General features: G+C 42.3%; 1 protein-coding gene across 1 annotated transcript in view; it reads left to right on the top strand.

Annotated features, from left to right (window-relative positions):
* CACHD1 (cache domain containing 1) overlaps positions 1-10696 on the top strand; it is a 126791-nt gene extending 116095 nt beyond the window's left edge. Inside the window, exons 24-27 of the mRNA XM_081915696.1 lie at positions 638-799; positions 1975-2052; positions 3044-3145; positions 8251-10696. Coding sequence (XP_081771822.1) covers positions 638-799; positions 1975-2052; positions 3044-3145; positions 8251-8489 — 581 coding nt within the window. The 3' untranslated portion in view covers positions 8490-10696. The remainder of the gene's footprint in view (positions 1-637; positions 800-1974; positions 2053-3043; positions 3146-8250) is intronic.
* Positions 10697-18515: the final 7819 nt, after the last annotated feature.

Genomic DNA, 18515 nt, shown 5'->3' on the forward strand with positions numbered 1-18515 from the left:
ATTATTTTTTTACATATTTAAAATGATGCTTTATGATTTATACTATACAACGCCTTGATACATCTTATGATATGGCAGTATGGAAATATTTTAAGAAAAAAAAATCAAACAAATGTGAACAGGGAATTTTGCATTCATTCGTACCAATCTTCCAGCATATCGCTCTTGTGTGCGTGTTACCTAGAATAGTCAACAGATTTGTATTCTTACAGTGTGTCCCTTTAAAGGCTGATACATTTTAATTTTGGGAGTTTGTGCAATCAGTACAGTCGTACCTTGGAAGTCAAACAGAAGCTTTTCCGGAAGTACGTTTGACTTCCAGAACGTTTGACTTCCAAGGCGCAGCTTCCCATTGGCTGCAGGAGCTTCCTGCAGCCAATTGGAGGCCACAGAAGCCCCGCGGATGTCCGGCTTCCAAAAGAACATTCGCAAACTGGAACACTCACTTCCGAGTTTGCGGCGTTCGGGAGCCAAAACGTCTGACTGCTAATGCATTCGTCAACCAAGGTACGACTGTATTATACAGTAATTGTTGTGACTTTCTCTTTTGCTTCTAATTTACGATTCGGGTGGTTTGAACTTTTTGCAAAGCATTTACATAAGCTTTATTTTCCCTCTCTCCCCCTCTGAAATAAAGGAGACGAGGTGATAGCTTTAAATATGATTAAAAGTGCTCCAGTTGGTCCTGTTGCTGGAGGTATTATGGGATGCATAATGGTGCTAGTTCTGGCAGTCTATGCCTATCGTCATCAGATTCACCGCAGAAGCCACCAGCACATGTCCCCACTTGCAGCACAAGGTAAGAACTTTTTAAAAACAAAAACACCACTATTTTGTGGAGGGTGGGGGTTGCAGAGAGTATGCAAATTGTTCAGAGAGTTTCTGGCCACAACAGCTGAAACAACTTACTTTGAGGGTTGCCCTAGCACTTTTCTGATAATCCAAGGTTTATTGTAATCATGCGTCTCAGGATGTTCACTTCACATTATCTGCTGTGACATAGAATGGGCCCTGCTGCCCTCTGCTGGATGCAGAATTTAAAGCTGGACTGTTCTAGCTAAAAACATAGCAACACACCTCTTTCTAGGCTCTTGAAAATACAATTTCTCATCTTAGAGTTTAGGATTCTACATTCCCCTCTAGACTCCTGACCGTTACAGATGTGAATGATTTCAGCATAAATATGTGTGCGTTATGTTGTCTCCTGCTTCCGAAGTTCTTTTTTCCTAGAGGTTTTCTTCTATTCCAACTGAACAGAAGATGACATATACCAGAAACACAAATGAGAAAGGGTATCCGGTATTAGGGAATTTCTCTTTATGAAATGAAAAAACAAGCGCATTATTCCTCATTTTATTATGCCGTTTCCTAAAATTAAACTAAATAGTGTGCCCCGTGAACGTTGACAGCCAGTGTGCTAGTCCTGGACAAGCAGTCACAGGAATTAAGAAACAGTCACCATTCAATAAAAAACTTAAGAGCATAACCAGAGCCTTCTGAACATAGACTGTAGGAAGCCCATTATCTGACAAGTATGAACAGTTGTTATGCTAGCACACTCACAACTGACCAAATGAGCATGATAAGCAATATATTTTTTAGGGGCGCTGTTGAAAAATTTGAGTTTCATGATAGCAATTTTAATAGGCAACTGCTTCAGTAGTAATTAAGTCAAAATAAGTCACCCATAGTTTGTGACTAACTGTTGTTGAAGTGGCTCAAGAAAGGGAAGCAAGAGGTTAGCAAGTTTGCACCCTTGTTTTCAATATTGGTACGTACCCTTTTGGTACTTTCTGTCCCTAGTTTTAACCAAAATATTAAAATGGTTGGCTGTGAGGCTTCTGGACCTCAGATCTCTTGTTCTCAGGAAAAAAGGGGCATCTCACAGCCATTTCCAAAGCTGGGCACTTTTGCAGGCTAATGCAACATCTTCACCCTTAACAGTTGCAATTCTGTGTTTGTAATGGTGTGTAGAAATGTCAGTCCGCATGTCCAACCTGGAGAATGAGAGGGACGAGAGGGATGACGACAGTCACGAAGACAGAGGAATCAGTAAGTATGAAGCAGTCACACTGTTGTTGCAGGTGGGGAAGACTATGGGATGAGGCTCGGTGCTGTTTCTTCTGCACGCCTTTCCAACACGTAGCATTTATCACCATCAGGATGACAAAAGTGCCTTACGGTTTTGGGTCCCAATCATTCTCGTATCAACCCTGCAAGTGACACTGCAGTATTTGCCTGCTTACAGACTGGAGGCAACAGTAGAAAATTATTGACTTGCCCTAAAGCCACCCACTGGCTGAACAGTGATTTGAAGCTGGGCCAACATTCTGTTCATTGTATCACTCCACCTCCTGCCTCCTTACATTCTTTCAAAGTTCTTACACAATCTGGCAAATATAAATGCAGCCCTTAGTTCAAACAGCTCATGAACCGCAGTTGATCTTAACTTGCTGATTTCTGTGCCCTCACTGACGGTATGCTAGACGCCAAGAATCTAAATTAGACTTGCTAGCTTTCAAGGAGCCTGAAACATAGATATAAATGTAGCAGACTGAATCACAGCTATTATTCTACAGGTTCCTGTGGTTGCCTTGCCAGGTTTTAGCTGCCACTGGTATTTTTTGCAGCGAACGCTGTAACTTAAGGTGCCTTAAAGACAGGTGTGGGTATAATTTGCTTCCAGATTTGTCATGAAGCACACACAGTGCTGACCTTGCGACAGAAAACCAGCAGCTACTCTCCTTGTTGTGAGATTCAGAAATTTGATCAATGTGCCGTCATCCCTCCACACAGTTTTAACCCTCATGTTTTCAGACGAAGGCTGAAGATGGCTCCTATTATGAATTCCACTGGGCATATAAAGTACAACAATAGATTTTTAAAAGGGAGGGGAGAGTTTGGTCAATATTGGAATTCCACAGCAACCTTATAATGATCTCTTTCATAAAATCTTTTCTAAACGGATGCTTTATTTGAGAATGTGTGCTCAGTGTAAACTTTTTTCTCCCTCCTCCCCCCTTCTTATTCGGCTCACTTCTAGTCAGCAACACCCGGTTTATAGCAGCAGTTATTGAGCGCCATGCGCACAGCCCAGAACGTAGACGCCGCTACTGGGGACGCTCAGGAACAGAGAGCGATCATGGTAAGACTTTGGAAGTTGCTGACGTCTGTATTATGCGCTCATCTTACTTCTGCCTCTTGGCAGCATTGCGGACAAATCATCAAACAGATCGTTCCCAACGCCGCTCCTCGTTTCTTCCATACTTGAAAACAATTTTGACACTTTCCCATTCCAGGGCAAGACTTTATCCAGCGACGGAAGCTATTTTTGTCAGGGTGATCTTCCAACACGAATCCTTTAGCTTAAGTCTGTGCTCAGTATCTTAATCATATGGATAGCACCAGCATTATTACATAACCTCTCAGCATTCCAAGAGGCGCAGGACACCACTAATCTCACACTCCCTCCCCCTTTCGCCTCCTGCTAGTCCTGACGTCTTTTGAATTCTCCAGAAAAGAGGAGAAACTCTTCATTCCTTTGTGTCGTTTGAAATGAACTGCACAAGTTTTATAAAAACAGCCTTTAATTTCTAGCAACATGGGCTTCCTGGTTGCTGGGTTAAATTAAGCTTGTGTTAGGTTTTTGTTAAAAAAAAAGTTGAATGCTGTCTTGGCTTCCTGCTGTGCATTATATTTGAGCAAAGAACATGCGACACACAAGAAAATATATTGATTCTATACAACCATATATGGCTATAGGTAGGGAAGATGTTTATTCTGATAGCATTTGGGTTTTCTAGCATTCCCTTTGTTGCTGGGCTATGGGTTTTGCCACATAATTGACCTATGAGAAATAGCTAGCAAGAGTGAGCAGCTGTTTCTAAGTCTTCAAACCTGTATCAAGTTGATGAGTCCACTAAGAGGATTAATAGAAGTTTAGCGAGTGTTTCTGCCAGCGTTGTCAGCTGTATCTTCGTGTCACTTTTACTATAAATACGGATATGTTATGTTGCTAAATGTGGGGACAGGGAGAGGACTGTGTTTGTATTTTATTTCTTGGAGTCCTTGGATGTTTCTAGATGACAACATTTCCATGCGGTACATGAAATGAAGAGATGATTAAGACTCAGAATACTCATCTCAGAACACACAAGAGGCACTTGCTTATTTGATTGTGTTCCTCCAACTATAATCTGTATCTACCTGGAAAGTATGTGTTTCAGGAAGAAGTCTAACCTAAAAAGGGAAACCAGTAAATGAAGGTGGTACACTCATGGGGAAAGACTGTATCACATGAGTGCTAGCACTTTTCACTTACCTCCAAAGTTACCCACCACCAAGCAAGGGTAAAGATATCATCTATCTCTGTGCTTGCAACAATATACTGTTGCTAGGTATTTGAATCCATATGCCTCTTCAGTGCTTGCGGGTTGAAGGCAAAAAGTGGTAAATAATGACAGTGGCAATAATAGTCTGGTAAAAGAATGTGGCACATTTTATCAGTGCCTGGTGGACAAAATCAGATTTGAAAATTTGAAAGAGGAAACATGGCAATGTCACGCTAAAAGACAGACATGTTTTTAGCACATTTTTTAAAATATAGAACATGTTCAGTAAAGGGAAAGGGGGGGAAATGTAAACCTGTGTTGTATATTTGACATCCTATAGGAGGTATAATGCTAGTCCCCTGTGTGTATTCTGAGGCAATACAGGTATTTGAGAGGACTATACTGCATGAGTGTTTCCATATTACAGTGGGTTCAGTTGGTTACAGGTACGCAGCCAGACCCTGAGTTACAGGTATACATACACATAAGGTGTTGAGGGTGATGGGAAACAATGAAGTCAGAAGGAAATGAAACACAGAAAGTTCAGAGACAGTGATTATTACATCATGAATAGTGCTAAATCACAAAACAGTAGCTGTTGCTCAGACAGACTCCTTGTGTTATCACCAACTACTGTTTTGTGAATGACCACTGTCAGTTATGAAACTATCGCTGTCCATGCACTTTCTGCCTTTCATTTTCCTCTGACCTCACCGTTTACAATTCCCGCCTCACACACATGTACACGTTCCTGTAATTCACAATAAAACTTCATGCATCTAATGAAGTAGAGTGTACAAGCGGTTTGCCATGTGGGGTGGAGCCACTACACTAAATTCCTAGCAGATGGACCATTTCTGCATACTGGGAAGGAGAGAAGGAATGGCGAAGTGGCGGCGAGGTCACCACAGTGCAAATGCGCTGGCATGAGCACCAGATTAGCTCTGCTGGTGTGTTTGCACCATGCTGATCTCCCCATTTCCTCACCCCACCTCCTCCGTAAGCAAGAGCAACAGATTGGGAAAAGTAGCCTGGCAGCTATGACCCACCTGGCAAGCTGCTTTTGGACAGTAGTCCATAAATGCTTCTGCCATGATAAGTTTGTGAAATCTGCCACAATACTTTTGCTTTTTTTATTTAGGTGTATGCCCAAACGTGTATTTAAGTTTATCCCTAAAAATTCTGTGTGTTTAGTGTACCAGAAGCAACATAAAGTAGTCAAGGACCTTGAACAATAGCTTGTGACTTTGGGTGTGTCCAACTTGGGATGCCTCGTTTTATGACTGTAAACATGTCATCTGCGTTTCTCATCCTGCTTGCTGCTCTGAAATGGATCCTTGGGGCATCTACATGGCAGACGTTCCCCTTTCTCCTGTTTCCTTTTAATCAGAGAGACTGGCACAAGATTAGAGAGTGTCCACCTTCCAGACAGATCTCTGTAATTCCTTACTTCAGACAATTTATAGTGTCCACTAGCTCTTCTAAAGATAACTCCCCTTTAAAATGAGATGTGTTTCATAACCCAGTATGTGAAAAATGGTTCCAAAGAGGCATGCTGATATATTAAGGTGTCTGCTGTTTCATAACAAAAATACTAAATACGGGTTGGAGATTGTAGTATTGTGTTTGAAGGGGAGCAAGGCAGAATGAAGCAAGTCTAGAACAACTTGAGAGAGTGATATATTGAATAACAGTAAGTACAATCATGGATGCAGGAGGCACTGTGGGTTAAATCACAGAACCTAGGACTTGCTGATCAGAAGGTCGGCGGTTCGAATCCCCGCGATGGGGTGAGCTCCCATTGCTCGGTCCCTGCTCCTGCCAACCTAGCAGTTCGAAAGCACATCATAAGTGCAAGTAGATAAATAGGTACCGCTCTGGCGGGAAGGTAAACGGCGTTTCCATGCACTGCTCTGGTTCGCCAGAAGTGGCTTAGTCATGCTGTACGCCGGCTCCCTCGGCCAATAAAGCGAGATGAGCGCCGCAACCCCAGAGTCGGCCACGACTGGACCTAATGGTCAGGGGTCCCCTTTACCTTTACCTAAGTACAATCACAAGCAGGAAGACACCCCCAGTCACCAAATGTTGCAAATAAACCTTGCCTTTCTTGCATTTATCACCCAAAATATTGATGCCATAAAACAGGGATGGGAAAATCTCAAGCTTGGTTGCCTGGTGCCACCCTACGGACCCCTCTATGTGGCCCTTGAGACTATCAGAAGCTGACAGTTTTGGAGGAAATATTTGCCTGATTGGCTTAACTAGAAACAGCTTTTTAAAAATAAATGAGTAAGCAGGCCATTTAGCAACACTTTTTGTGGCTTTGTGGTCATGGACTATTAGGAAGCAGGCAGAAGACCAGTTCATTCCAGTGAACTGTTACATGTTGAGTGTATTACTGTTTCTCACTGATTTTGGTAATAACAAAAATATTTCACAGGGGAGTGCTGTATTCTGGGTGTATTAATCTGTTTTTGTTGTTGGTGATTTATGCAAAATGTCACACTGTCCAAGTTTATTTGTAAGATACTGCACTCAGTTAAATTTTTCAGTACAAAATCTGAAGACTTCTAACAAGTAGCCACTGTGATCCACGCGACGGTCACCTCCATACTGGATTATTGTAACTCCTCGGCTGGGGAGGGCGGGATATAAATAAAATTTATTATTATATGTTGCACCTTCTTTGCCTAATACTATTATTTTAAAAAATTGTACTGTTATTAAAAACTATTTATTGCCTGTTCACATATTTACAGAGTATGTGTACATTTCCATATATTTTTGGGTGGCAATGTTATTTGACATTGCTCACCCACTTCTTCTCTACCCCCCTATCATCTTTAGGGCTTTTCTCTCTCTCTTTGTAGCGGACTTCAAAAGCTCACTTAAGGGCAGCCAGACAAATTAGCTGAAATATCCCCTCAAACTGTGGATTTTAATGGTGCTGGTTCCAATCAATGTTGCCAGTAACTGAAAGGCAGATAAATGCCCCAAAGCATCAGTGCAGATAAAAGGAAACACAAATGAGATCCCATAGGGGATCTTAAATTGTTATTTATTTTGGTTTTGTTTTCTTAGAGATAATGCCATTGTGTCTGAGTTACGGTATTGAACAAATTGCATTTGCTCAGGCAACGATGGGTCTTCTATCCAAAGAGAGATTCAGTACATCATACTGGCTCCAAACAGGTTCCTTGTATTGCTGTACTGTAGCTCTGGGCATGTTTTCATTTACTTCATTGCAAATGGTTAAGTACAAAAGATAAATGGAGTAGCCATGTTAGGGAGATATTTAAGATTACTGGACTTGTGATGGCTGTTTTCCCTCCTTCCTTTTATGGTGACATCTGACTAGTTTAGGTCCACACTTCTGTAGAGCAACTGTCTAGGAGTCCACTCTGAGGTAACTTATGTTGACATACAAAACTGGCAGGTTCTGCTCAGGCTGAAGACCGATTTGATTTGTCATGGATACTTCCCCAAACATACATGAGTGTGGTCTGTTGACCTCCTTGGACAAAGAAGTTAAAGCAGTATAATTATAAAGTTGCCTTTTTGAATGAATATTTGAATCATGTATTAAAACCAGGAATTTCAGTGCAAGGCTTTATAGAGGCAAAAACCTGGGAGAGTATGGAGGAAAGCAAACAAGGGGATTATTGGGTTGTTTTTGTTTTATTTTGATTATGTATTTTGTGTTCTTATATGGAGATTTGTATCTTGTGAGCCGCCCTGAGACCTGTGGGTACAGGGAGACATACAAATTTAACAAATAATAAATAACAACACCCAAGCGGCATTTAGGATTGCTGCATTTTGGGTGCATTATTTTAGTGGTGTACATTTCTGAGTTTGTTGTTGTTGTTTGCCTATATACAGTCATCGCTTCTTACCAATATGGCTTTATATTTTCCAGGCTACAGTACTATGAGTCCTCAGGAAGACAGTGAAAACCCTCCCTGCAATAACGACCCATTGTCAGCTGGTGTAGACGTGGGAAATCATGATGAAGATTTAGACCTGGATACCCCTCCTCAGACTGCTGCCCTCTTGAGTCACAAGTTCCACCACTACAGGTTGCATCACCCAGCACTTCATCACAGTCACCACTTACAGGCTGCGGTCACAGTACATACTGTAGATGCGGAATGCTAATGACCTCTGGCCTTGGGAGGGGAAAAAACGCAGCTGAGAGGAGACTTGACGTTTATACCGTTACGAGGCATGGTTTTGACTAACCTCATTGGACTCGTTTCACATGAAAACTTTACATTTCCAAAATGTAAGGTTGGCTCTGAAGTGGAAGAGAAATTAGCATGATGAATGAACCTGCCATAACATTCAATAAAATGGAATAGTAGGAATGTTCGGCCTCCAAACACAGGAAGGAAGGTTTATACAGTAAACGGAGCCTTTTGAACCCTGTTGGTCTGAGCCAAGAAAAGAGTGTGCTCAGACAAAGGAGAGAGAGAAAGAGAGAGAGAGTTTATTTCCTTAACTGGAAGAACAGAAATCTTTGCAGCCAGAAACAAAGAAAGTGCCAGTTCCAGAAATAGACATTGCCACGAGGTTTCCATTTGTTGAGGCTTTTTTGTGGGTTGTTGGTTTTTTTTAAGAGGAAAAAAAACCGTTCCTTTCACTTACAAATTGCTGTATGGGACCTGGGACAGTGCATCTCAAGATTTTTTAAATAAAGGATTATTTTTGTACTATTTATTGAACTCAAAACATTCATGAACTCTGAGGGAGAGGAAGATAAAAAACAAAAGCATCAGATGCTCTCCATGAATGCAGTCTATGTTTTATTTGTGTTGGTGAAGTTGTGGTTCTTTTCAAGAAGACTTGCCACCCCTTTGAATGGGATATTCTCCTCCCCTTCCTGCTCCCCCACCACCATGCTATAAAGGGAAAATGAAGAAATTGTGAGCTGATTTGTTTACATGATTGAGGTTTGGTTTCCATGGTCATTTTGTACACTTTGAAGATGGTTTATAACACAGTATTTTTATATATAAATATATATTTTAACGTGGGGAGGAGGGATATCAAGACTCCTGGCTAAAGCACTGAGGAATCCTCTCCCCAGACTCCATCCTGTTCATTCTCAGACCTGGGCAGGATTTGCTTCCATGCACAATGATAATGCAGTGTTTAAACACTATTCGTAACTGGTGGAATAGAAAACAATAATGGGTTGAATTCACTTGGTGACCTTATGTTTGTGGAAGGGATGGTGATTCAGTGGACATCTCTGGTTGGAGAAGGAAGAGGAGAAGCAATTTCTGCTAATCCCTCTCTCCCCCCCCCCGCCCTAGTGACCCCTGAAATTAGCTCTAGTGTGTTGGGGAACCCTCTAGAACAGGGTATAGGATGGTGTTATAGGGACGTGGGTGCTGCTGTGGTCTAAACCACTGAGCCTCTTGGGCATGCCGATTAGAAGGTCGCCGGTTTGAATCCCCGTGACAGGATGAGCTCCCGTTGCTCTGTTCTAGCTCCTGCCAACTTAGCAGTTCGAAAGCATGCCAGTGCAAGTAGATAAATAGGTACCACTCTGGCGGGAAGGTAAATAGCATTTCCGTGTGCTCTGGCTTCGTCACTGTGTTCCATTGCGCCAGAAGTGGTTCAGTCATACTGGCCACGTGACCCAGAAAGCTGTCTGTGGACAAACGCTGGCTCCCTTGGTCTGAAGTGAGATGAGTGCCGCAACCCCATAGTCGCCTTTGACTGGGCTTAACCACCCAGGGGTCCATTACCTTTACCTATAAGATGGTGTAAGGATGATTTGGTGGTGGTGGGATTCTATTGCGCCAGATGTCTGCTGGATCAAAAGCCCTTCCCTGAGTGTAAGGGCACCAGCTGTTTTCCAGCCCAATGGTCTGTTGTTTCTGACCCTTTTCACATTCACTAAATGGATAGGTCAACCCATGGGGAGGTAGATGGGAGGCTTTGTAAAGTTTTGGGCCATTGTGAAAGGTTTATTTTGGAACCCTAATGATGAGCCCCTTGTCACCTTTATCTGGAATTAATACTGCTTTAGTGATTAGCATCATCTGCTGGGTGCCACATGGGCCATCATAATTTTCAATTAGTTTTAAATCACAGCATTTTGTTCATTGTGATTCAAATATTATGAAAACGTTCTTGCACTGTGCTTATGATAAACATCCATTTATATGTAGGGTTTTGGTTTGGTTTTTTACAAGATCTCTAGATATTGTTTTAATGATAGGGTACCTAATACTTAATATGTAAAAAATGGTTCTTAAGCAGTATGGTAAAGTAAGGATGCTTGTGCTACCAGAATCCCCTTTATACTATGTATAAAATTACAACCTCTAGTGGAATAAACTGTATATAAAGTATGGGTCTGTGAGTTCACTTTGGAACAGTTCCTTTTGATATAACTGGACATAACTTTGTTTCAGCAAGTTCTCATTTCAGCTCAGAAGTAGATTGCGTAGAGTCTTCAAACATTAGGTCATTTCCCCCAACTGTGTCATCTTCATGTCTCACTTTCCAAACTCAAAACTTCATGAAATACCGCTGTGGAGAGTGCATGTGGAAGGCACTGTTTTCTGATACATGTGGACTTTACAGGAATCCAGTAACACGGACTGACGTGGACTCTCCTTGCAAGGAGCGCAGCTGCAAATGCACAACAGAGGCACATGACAAAAGAGCTAACCTCTGTTGATGTTGCTCTCTGCTGTGGCTCTCCTGACACTGGTGTGTGTGTGTGAAAAAACAGCCTGGAAATGTATACCCTACACTTGTGCTGTATGCTGTATGCCATCCACAGTGATGGTTATGTGTATCTTTCAGACTTCAAACTCTGAAACAGGTATTGCAGTTGAGAAAGGTGAGAACAGTTAGAATTACTAAATCAGTCCTTTATTGAGTGGGCAGGCTAAGCCTCTTCATGGGCAGTTTTTCGATGGTGCATCAACAGAGAGTTTGAAATGACCTTACTCTTTTCTGTTACCGAGGGAAAGAGGGAACGCACATGGGCAGCTGCATTGCAATCTTAGGGTGTCCTGGGGGGGAAGGAGGGGGAGAAAGGGTACTCGGGAGCATAAGCCAAGGAAAAGAATAAATTTATACCGATGAATTGATGGGAAAGCCAGTGAACTCGGAAAATCTGAAGCAGGTTGGGAAGGAGATGTACCAAGAATTAGGGTGAAAGTGTTCTGGCCAGCCTCTTAGGTTTAACAGCTCTGGTTCACCTGATCCATCTGCTGCTCAGCTTTATACTTTTTACACATGTCCTCATCAATCCAAAAGCTACAGATTTTGATACGCACAGTATGCTCACTGCCACATGTGCAAAGCTTTCGTTACACCAACACACTTTAAAGTACTTCAGAACCCACAATTGGACAATATCATCTTTTTTTAACCAACCAGAATGTCACAGAAGTCCTTTGAGTTCTCCTGTACCCTTCATCAAACAAGCTTTTACACAAAGCAGGGGGGTAACGAGAACGAAGAACAAAATTAAGCTGATGTAGCCATGTGGTCAGTTTGCAGACTCTGTTCAAATATGGACTTTGTTCTGGTTGGTTCTTGCATATTGTTGATGTAATAGCACAGCTTGCAACTTCTCCAGCAGTGTTTATATCCCAGATTTGGTGCCCTCCAAATGTTTCAGACTCAACTACCATCTGACGGGCTGATGGGATTTGTAGTCAAAATTATCTAGAGGGGATCAGGTTGAGGAAAGTTTTCCCAGAAGAAAGCAGCATAGAATTTGGTCACAAGGAGCATCCCTGCTAGAGGGTTGGCACATGCATCTCTCAGATGGTGCATGCAGGGGCAGGCCATAGCTCAGTAGTCGAACACATTGTTTGCATGCAGAAAGTCCCAGGTTCAATCCCATGCCTCTCCAGGTAGGACTAGGAATGTCCTCTGAAATTCATGTGAGCCAATACTTACGGTAACTAAAGGGACCCAGTGGTCTGAGTAGAAGACTTGTTTCCTGTGCCCTGGGCTTTCAGGTGCTACAGAGCACTGTAGAAAGGAGGAGAATTTGATGAAACTCACCTTTCCCTCCCTCCCTCTGGTGTGAATGTCCCATGAGTGACATTCCACTTACAAGAACTCTGAATCCCACCTACCCCATGGATCTACATTATCACCTGTTTTATCCCAGTACTGGTAGTGCTTAACTACAGTTGGCCCACAGTTAACATGTAACAATAATAGTAAACAAATGCTTTTAACTTTTCTTGCAGGGTAGACGATGCCACAGACTTCTGGCATTCTGTTCTCATCTTCAGAATTGGTTGAATTGAAGAGCTATCCTTCATGTTGGCTAAAGAGACCCATGTTGGCTACAGATCAAGGTCACAGAAGGGGACTCATTAGTCTGGATTAAAACCTTGGCTTTTGCTGGCTCTGCTTTAACTTTAAAGTTCACATGCTCTTTATCTGATATCTGCTGCCTGCCTATCTGTACTTCTGACAATTAAGTCCTATTAATACGCACGTTTCGGGATTTTTCTACTTCATAGGGGCATTAAAGGCATGACTAGATTTAACTTTGTGTCACTACTGTTAAATTATCCTCTCTTTTTTTACTTGAGATCTAGAAGGTACCTAGATTTTATTATTATTTTTAATTGAGTAGTTGATTTCTGCATGTTTCCTCATCCTATCATCCCTGAGTGTAATCTGAAATCAGCACAGCACCTAGAAGAGCCTAGGTGCTTCCACACACCATTTTAATAATAATGCACTCTTAATGGTTTCAGGAGCAAGCCCCTTACTCAGCACTCAGGCTGATTAATCTGCAGAACTCAATATATTACTCATTATTTTGTGCAATTAAATAAGTTGCCCTATTATGGATTACGGCATCAAAGGATAGAGGATAATTTTACTGTGCATTCAGTATGAGCAATAGCAGACAATATTCCCCCCCCAAGACTTCATGCTGATTAAAAAGAGATATTTATGCATTGAAAATTTAGAGCGGGAAACTTTGCTGGTATTAAACTCTGGACTAGAGAGTTTTCTAGACACACAGTGTAGATTTGTTTTAGCCCAGGAATTAAAAGCAATTGCTATAATGCAGAAAACCTGGGTTCCGCGGGTTGCTCATCATTATATATCAAGTGAAAAGAAATGTGCTGAAATGGATCTTTGACTTCCTGTAGTTGTCTATAAAAAGCCCATGTGCTTACAATTTTCTGGGCCAAAGCCAAAGGCCTAGCAATATGAAAACCAAGGCATAGCAATTCTTCTTTACACCCTAAAAGCGTGTAATACACAGCTGAATATATTCTGCATTTTCATGCATCTGCTTTTATCTTCACCCCCATTTCCAAGCCTCCCCCATTCTGTTTCTGCAGCCCCTTTTGCATACAAACCCCATTATCACATTCACCCCCCTTGCCCTCCTCCTTGCTTTTCTCAACTCTCTCTTGCACACAGCCTACCCCAAATTGCCATGCCCCATTCTTTTTTCCTATTCTGCAGCTCCCTTTGTGCACACATCCCATGATGATCTATGCTCTTATATCTTTAAGAGCACGCCTGACAGCTTGTTCAGTTGGAGAAGATGAAATTCAGGCAGTGGGTGTTGTCCGTATACGCGTTTGATTGTTAATAGTTTACTACGTGGAAGCCGAAACTTCACGTTGAAGACAACACATGGTACCAGGAGTGAAGTACAGTCTGTAAAGGCACTATGGAATATTGGAGGATTCCATATCCTTTATCTCTCTCACAGGAGGTAGCTGAGAAATGGAAGAGCAATAAGTTTGAGTAAATGGTGTTGGAGGGGTACTGAGTGTTTTTTTAAGCAGCAGCAGCAAGCAGTTTAACAAGGAGGAATAGCAAAGGTGGGTACAACATAGAAGCTAACACCAACAAGCTAGCTCAACAGAGCCTTTCTGAACTCCCTTCTCACTGTACTCACACCTTGTTTTAAAAGGCCATCCCACCTCCAGTGTCACACACTGCTTGCCCTACTGAAAATGGCCTCTTTTTCACTCTCAGTGTTTCTCCATCCTTCCCTTATTCAACAGGGTTGCCAACTGCTATAGAAGAAGTTCAGTCTCTGCAGTCCATTTTTAACTGGTCACCATACTCCAGGGAAGTAATCAAATAATTTATCCTCCATGATTCTAGATCATTTGAGCCAGAGAAGAACCACTTCTGGTTTTCCATTCATTTATTTGAAGATTTCTGTTGAGTAGCAGTAGAATCATAATATTTCACAGAAATGTCCTTCAACCATTTAATGGCAGTTCACCAGTCCAGACAAGCACTGCAGCTCATGAAATGGGCAGGTGTTGTTGCATTCTTTGATTCTTTTTAATGACTATTTACTTTACCTTTTATGACATTTTGGAATCTTAACAGAAGTCGTTTCCATACCTACATAAAGATTGTAAAACCAGCTAACAGAAGGTGGAAAGAAATATTTACTTGGTCACTGGAGACTAAACTACTAGTTTTACAAAATGGTTTATTCTCTCTGTTTTAAAATTATAAAACATTAGCTGTTAAATCGACAGCAAACCCATATTTAACAAGATGAAGGATGTTACGTATATAAGGTGTGTTTATACAATAAGACACAGGATACACGCGAACATAGATTTTAATGATCCAGCAGGTTACAAACTTAATATGTTGTGAGTACATTACAGATTATTTTTCTTAAAGTAGATTTCTTATACGTTCAAATCTCTTAGTCAACTGTGTCCTGAGATTAACATAATTTCAACTGCACTTCTATTTGTCTTGCCCAGAATGGATGGGTAGTATCTCAAAGTCTCTTGGCTTTTATACAAATAGAGTGGTACCTTGGGTTACATATGCTTCAGGTTACAGACTCTGCTAACCCAGAAATAGTGCTTCAGCTTAAGAACTTTGCTTCAGGATGAGAACAGAAATTGTGCTCCGGCAGCTCAGCAGCAGCGGGAGGCCCCATTAGCTAAAGTGGTGCTTCTGGTTAAGAACAGTTTCAGGTTAAGTACGGACCTCCGGAACGAATTAAGTACTTAACCCGAGGTACCACTGTATAGCAAAAGAGAGAGCAGCAGCAGAAGACTTCTGATACTTGTGCCCTAATTGGTCACCCTGATGGATTACCTTTGTTGAGAGTAGGACAGAGGTAATGCATCTGTATGTCTGCTTCTCAGTCTCTTGTGGCTTTTGGTACCCTTAACCATGGTATCCTCCTGGACTGGGTATTAGGCACTGTTTTACAGTGGCTTCTTCACTCTTACCTACAGGGTTCTGTCCAGAGCAGGGATCAGCAACGTTTTTCAGCGGTGGGCCGGTCCACCGTCCCTCAGACCATGTCGTGGGCTGGACTATATTTTGAAGGAAAAAAATTAACAAATTCCTATGCCCCACAAATAACCCAGAGATGCATTTTAAATAAAAGCACACATTCTACACATGTAAAAACACCAGGCAGTCCCCACAAATAACCCAGAGATGCATTTTAAATAAAAGGACACATTCTACTCCTGTAAAAACATGCTGATTCCCAGACCGTCCACAGGCCGGATTGAGAAGGCCTACCCCTGGTCCAGACAGTAGCATTGGGAGACTGTTTTGACCTCATGGTCCTAGTCCTATGATATGCTGCTACAGTCTTGCTCCTGGTATTTGTCATCATTGTACTGAGTTACTTGTACACCACTTAGAGACAATCAAAATTAAGTGATATATCAATTGACACATAAATAAGTGAAGTCATTGGTCAGTTGCAAACTGCAGGGAGCGGAGTCCTGCACTTACAAGTGGGGCAAGTTTTTCCTGTTACGCTGATTGTCACCTGCAGTCATGCTGCAAAAGGAAACTGGCAAATATCTGAGATGCAAGAAGTGCTGACAAAGTGACATTGGGTTATCGCAAAAGGAAATGGTCACCAGTTCTATTTGCCCTCTGCCAAAATCAATCAGCTTTGCAAAAACTTTGCATGAAGTAGTTAAACCATGCATGCCACACTTGCAGTAGCAGCAGCAGCATCAACTCATACGAGCATCAACTAAGCTACAGTGTGCACCTACCCTGGGTTAACCAATCATTTCAGTGCAACACCCCATATTCTAAGTTTTACTTACTTTAAATACTGGCTTGCTCATGCAGCCAATCACAGGATCAGACAGTTGATTGGTCCGGTTTGTCCGACAAAGCCTGCAAATAGGTGTCGGTCTTTACTGATGTGCAATGTTTAATGCAACTGAAATACAAAAATGCAGCCCAAATACAACTTGCAGCTGTAGAAAGTGAAGCGGTGATTAAGTGTGGAACCAACCAGTCTATGATGGGATGTTATAGATTGTATTGCCCAGGCCTGGCATTTAAGTAAAGCGCAATCAGGTTTATTTATAGCAATTCCAATATGGAGGATTCAGCAACCTTTAACTAAAGGAGTCAGCTGCAATGTGTGACTAATGATTTCCCAGGAAATACTGCTAACAACTGCTGCTCATATAGAGCCAAGAGTACAGGGAATCCTTAACATTAATTTTAGTTATTAACTTTCATGAATAAGTTAATTGAAAGGTGGGGAAAATATTGATTTTGCTATAGAACTGTTTTGTTGGTATTTTTAGACCATAAGGTGGGGGGCAGACCGGCCAGTAAGCTTGCTGAAGCAGTGATTGGGCCTGATATTTGTTGCATGGTGGTAGTAAGACCCTGGGTTGACTGACCCCACCACCAAAACACCAAGTTTCAGGGCCATTTGCTTGGCAGCTACTCTACTGGCAAGCCCTCTTTCAAGGGACATGTTTGTACCTGCACTGACAGAGTGACCTTTGTGTTCCTCCATTGTTAGTGGGTGGCGAATTAGAACTGGGAGGGTCACAAGGTGGGGTGGAATTTCTCTACTCAACAGTTCTTCATTTTGACCCCATCTGTTTATTTTATTTTTATCCAGCTGACCTGGTGGCTGTTGAAACCAAATAAGATTTTATGTCCTTTGTGTTTTTAACTTCTGGGTCAGTTTGGTTTCTTTCTCCTTTTCCTATGATTTCTAAACGTATTTTTGCGGGGGTTTTTAAATTTTTATTTAGTTAACCAAGAAAGCCATTTTAAACGACAATAATATTTATATTTTTAATAAATTTGTAACCTGTCCCAAAGGAGCGCAGGGCAGCAAGCAACAAAGCAGCAGAGCAATGCAAAAAGTAAAAATGAAGAAATATTTATTAAACAAAATGCAAAAGGGACATATTTCTAAAACACAAAGATTTGTTTCACATTTTATGCCCCTAGTTTTTTTTTTCTACGGAGGCTGTTAAACGTGGCTAAGTATAAGTGTCTGGAAAGCTCATGCAAACTCCATGCCCCCATAGGAAAACAAGCACAAAGTAAAAGCAGAAAAGAAAGATCCCTAACGGCAACTAAGTTTTATTTGCTTTTCACACTCCGCCCTTCCTGTGAGGAACTCCAGAAGCTCTCACGACTCCTAACGCGCATGAGAAATGGCTTTTAGAGTGCCATTGTAACACCACGTTCTGGCCAAACGGTGCATTGTATGCCTGCCTGCTTCGAAGTAAGTCTTTTGGAGTTCAGCGAGACGTACTTCCAAACAAGTATGCATATGCCTGTAGCCTAGCTCACTTCCATTTCAACTGGCACCGTTTTCTGCGAGCTGCATATGCAGCGCAACAGGCACTGCTCCCCCCGCCCCACCTCCCCGTTGCATCTCGACTGCTGGCGAATTGCCCTTTGCCTTCCACTTCGCGCGCTCTTACGCAGCTGCTGGAGGTAGAAAACCCGGCTATTTATTAATTAAAGGGTTAGCAAAGGGGAAAGGAGAGCAGCCTTGCTAGCTAGTCGTGCTCGCCAGGATCGCAGCGCTGCAGTTCCAAATAGGAGCAGCCGCGCCTGTTTCCCAAAACAACGGCGTTTGTTCTTTAGCAACCTAGCAAAAGTGTGTTATCATTTTCTTTCGACCGGGGAAAAAAAACCCCAACCACGCAAAACAGCGCTCTGACTGTGGTTGGGCGTGATTCTGAGGCGAAAGAGAGGCAGCAAGAGTGCAGTGATGTACTTCAGAGGTTAGGGGGCATGTCGGGGGGCGCGAGGGGAAGGCGGAGGCGGGCGAGACCGTCCTCCTCTCCTCTCTTTGTATGCAGCGTGGCTGCTGGGTCCTGCGCGCGGGGTGGCGCCCAGCTCCCTCCTCCCCAGGCTCCCGCCCCCTGCCGCCGC

The sequence above is a fragment of the Podarcis melisellensis genome, assembly GCF_964234715.1.
Source record: "Podarcis melisellensis genome assembly, chromosome: 6".
In the NCBI taxonomy this organism is placed as follows: Eukaryota; Metazoa; Chordata; class Lepidosauria; order Squamata; family Lacertidae; genus Podarcis; species Podarcis melisellensis.